This window comes from Myotis brandtii, unplaced genomic scaffold, assembly GCF_000412655.1.
Source record: "Myotis brandtii unplaced genomic scaffold, ASM41265v1 scaffold1501, whole genome shotgun sequence".
Lineage (NCBI taxonomy): Eukaryota > Metazoa > Chordata > Mammalia > Chiroptera > Vespertilionidae > Myotis > Myotis brandtii.
In genome coordinates this window covers 2,758-5,315 of record NW_005355417.1, presented here as the reverse complement: position 1 = coordinate 5,315, position 2,558 = coordinate 2,758, and the positions used below count along the sequence as shown (strand labels likewise).

The 2,558-nt window shown below is 54.0% G+C and overlaps 1 protein-coding gene across 1 annotated transcript in view; it reads right to left on the bottom strand.

Annotated features, from left to right (window-relative positions):
- The window catches only part of LOC102263072 (ALK tyrosine kinase receptor-like), a 37,215-nt gene extending 36,581 nt beyond the window's left edge, over positions 1–634 (bottom strand). The window contains 1 exon segment of the mRNA XM_014535771.1: positions 377–634. Coding sequence (XP_014391257.1) covers positions 377–634 — 258 coding nt within the window.
- Positions 635–2,558: the final 1,924 nt, after the last annotated feature.

Here is a 2,558-nt window from a genome sequence, read left to right as displayed (position 1 = left end):
AAGAAATGTATCTTTCTGTTTGTAATAATATGGCCACAGACAGCGATGCCCTAGCAAGAAAGTTTAGGAAGTGGCTTCAACTCGTACTTCTGCTGAAAGGAACAACCATCTGCCCGTTCACATGGGATGCAGTTCTTTAGTTTTGTGCAACCTGTGCCCAAGCCTTGGTCCCTGTGGGAATGTGAAACCCCAATAGCCACACTCCCAGCTTTCCCAGGACCTAGAAAAGGAGGGCATTTGCAGGCAGGACAAGGGGAGGGTCCTGCCATCTTTGATCCTGAGCCTCCAGAAGGAGTGTGAGGGGTGCCGGTGCCCTCCGAGGGTCCCCCTGGGCCCGGGTTGCATGTGGAGGAGAAAACCCTGCTCCGGCACTTACGCTGGGGCAGGCGTCCTCCCCCTGCTGCCCGACCAGGATGTACAGCGTGTCGTCCTTCTCCAGGTTGAAGATGCCCAGCACAGACACGCCGTGGGACCGCATCATGGTGTTCCTCCCGCCTTTCCCGCCGGCAGCTCCGTAGCCCGAGATGCTGCAATGGACAAAGCACATGGGCTTCTGCCATGGGGTGAAGCCTGACTCCCCCCTGCCCACCCGGCACCCCCAGTGGGCCAAGCGCATCCCCACGTTGGTCCTCATGGTTCTCCCCTGCAGCAGCCATGAGGTGAGCAAGGAAGGTCCTCCCCTCCCCCAAGTCGGGAGAGGGCAGTAGAGAGGGACAGTGAGGTGCCTCATTAGCAGAGCTTGGAAGGTGAAGGACTAGTAAAGGGTGCAAGAAAGAATGAGAGGGGAAAGGAGGGGGCGGGAGGAGAGAGAGGACAGGGAGGGTTTGTGTTAACACGGGGTGCTGGGGGAGGGCGTTCTGAGTACCTGGGATTTCCCCATCATGGATTTACCTCCTTGTCCAAAATCAAAGGACTCACATGACCTTAGACAAGGAACTTACCATCCCTGTTCCACATCTGTAAAATGGGATAATAGAGCACCCAGCTTCTAGCCCCTGTGTGTGGTCAGGATTAAGGGAATTAGTACATGCAGTCTTAGACTTGTGGCTGGCACCTAATAAGCACTCAAAAATATTTATTATTATTGTTATTAATGGTGGAATTAGCAGGGGCTGACTTGGTAGAAAGTTTAAAGTCTCCCCATGGGGAGGCAGAAGGAAGGCTTATTAGTGAAAGGAAAGCGAGGAGAATTGTTTAGCTCAGAGAAGGGAAACCTGGGGCAGAGGGGGTGCTGCTGGTGGTGGGGTTTCAGGGGCGATCTGTGTGGAGTCCTGAGTTAGCCGTGTGGACCGCCGCCTCTGTCCTGGGGCTTTGCCAGGTTGCTCAAGAAAGTCCTTTCAGCGGAACGTGTGGTTTGCTTGGAAAACTGTTGCCTGGGACAGAGTCCCATCCTGCCCCTTCCTGCTTATGGTCGAGAGGTAAGCTGTGTCCTTCTCGTTATTTTCAGCATCATTTGCATCAATCTGCATGCATTATGAATCCTTCTGAATTTTTTCACCTGTTTAAATTTAGCCAAATTATTATATTTTGTATGTTGTTTATTCCTGACATGGTTTTCCCCTCCCTAAGCCATCTTTCTTATTTCTCCCACCCCCAACCCGATCTGCATGTCAGCCTCATCCAGGTCTTGACCTCGTGCTGGGTAATGGGGTGGGATGGAAAGAGCCTCTACTGTGTGACTTGCGGCAACTTGCTTAACCTCTCTGAACCTTACTTTCACCCCAAGGAGAAAAATGAGGACAAGGACCCCTGCCCTCCTGGGGATAAGAAGTGCATTTGGAAGATGACAAACTGATGGCAAGTTCAGGGTAGGGCTTGGGGCTGGGCCCGCTCTGTAGATTCCAAAGCAGGCAGAGGGCTTGATGAGCAGGTGTCAACAGCTGAGTTTGCTTTCTTGTGTGATGGCCTCGGCCCCACAGTTTTAACCTGGACTGTGGACTTGCTGAAAGCCCTGGGGAGCAGACAGCCGCCTGTCTGGACTAACTGCAGGGGCCCTGGGAGGCTGCCTCCATCACCAGCCCTCTGAGGGCTGAAACCCCACCACGGAGCTCACTCCTCTGCAAGCTCCCAGCTGCCACTACAAGGCGATCGCCTCTGGAGCAGGATGTGCCACAGTGAAGAAAGCGGGGCTCGAAGGCAGCCAGACCTGGAAGCAAACACAAGCTGTGACGCAGGGCCAGGACTAGGGTGCGGCAAGAGAGGCACCTCCCTGGTGCCAACCCTGTCTGTGCTCAAGGGACCTGGAGAGCCAATGCCTCCTCAGATTTTGTGTCCAAGGCACCTTGCTTACCCTCGCCCTGGCCCTGGCTGTGCCAGTGCAACTGTGTGGCCTTGGGTAGCTTATTTACCCTTGCTGATCTCCAGTTTCCTCATCTATATAAGGGCGATACTAAGGATTGTTGTGAGATTTAAATGAGATAATGCCTGTGAGGGACCTAACTCAGTGCCTGGAGGGCATAGCCAGGGAGGGACAAACAGCAGCTTCTGCTCTGATGTAGCCCATGGCTGAGCCTGTCCACACCTCTCCAGGGGGTGACTTCTGGGAGGCAGAGAGTGAA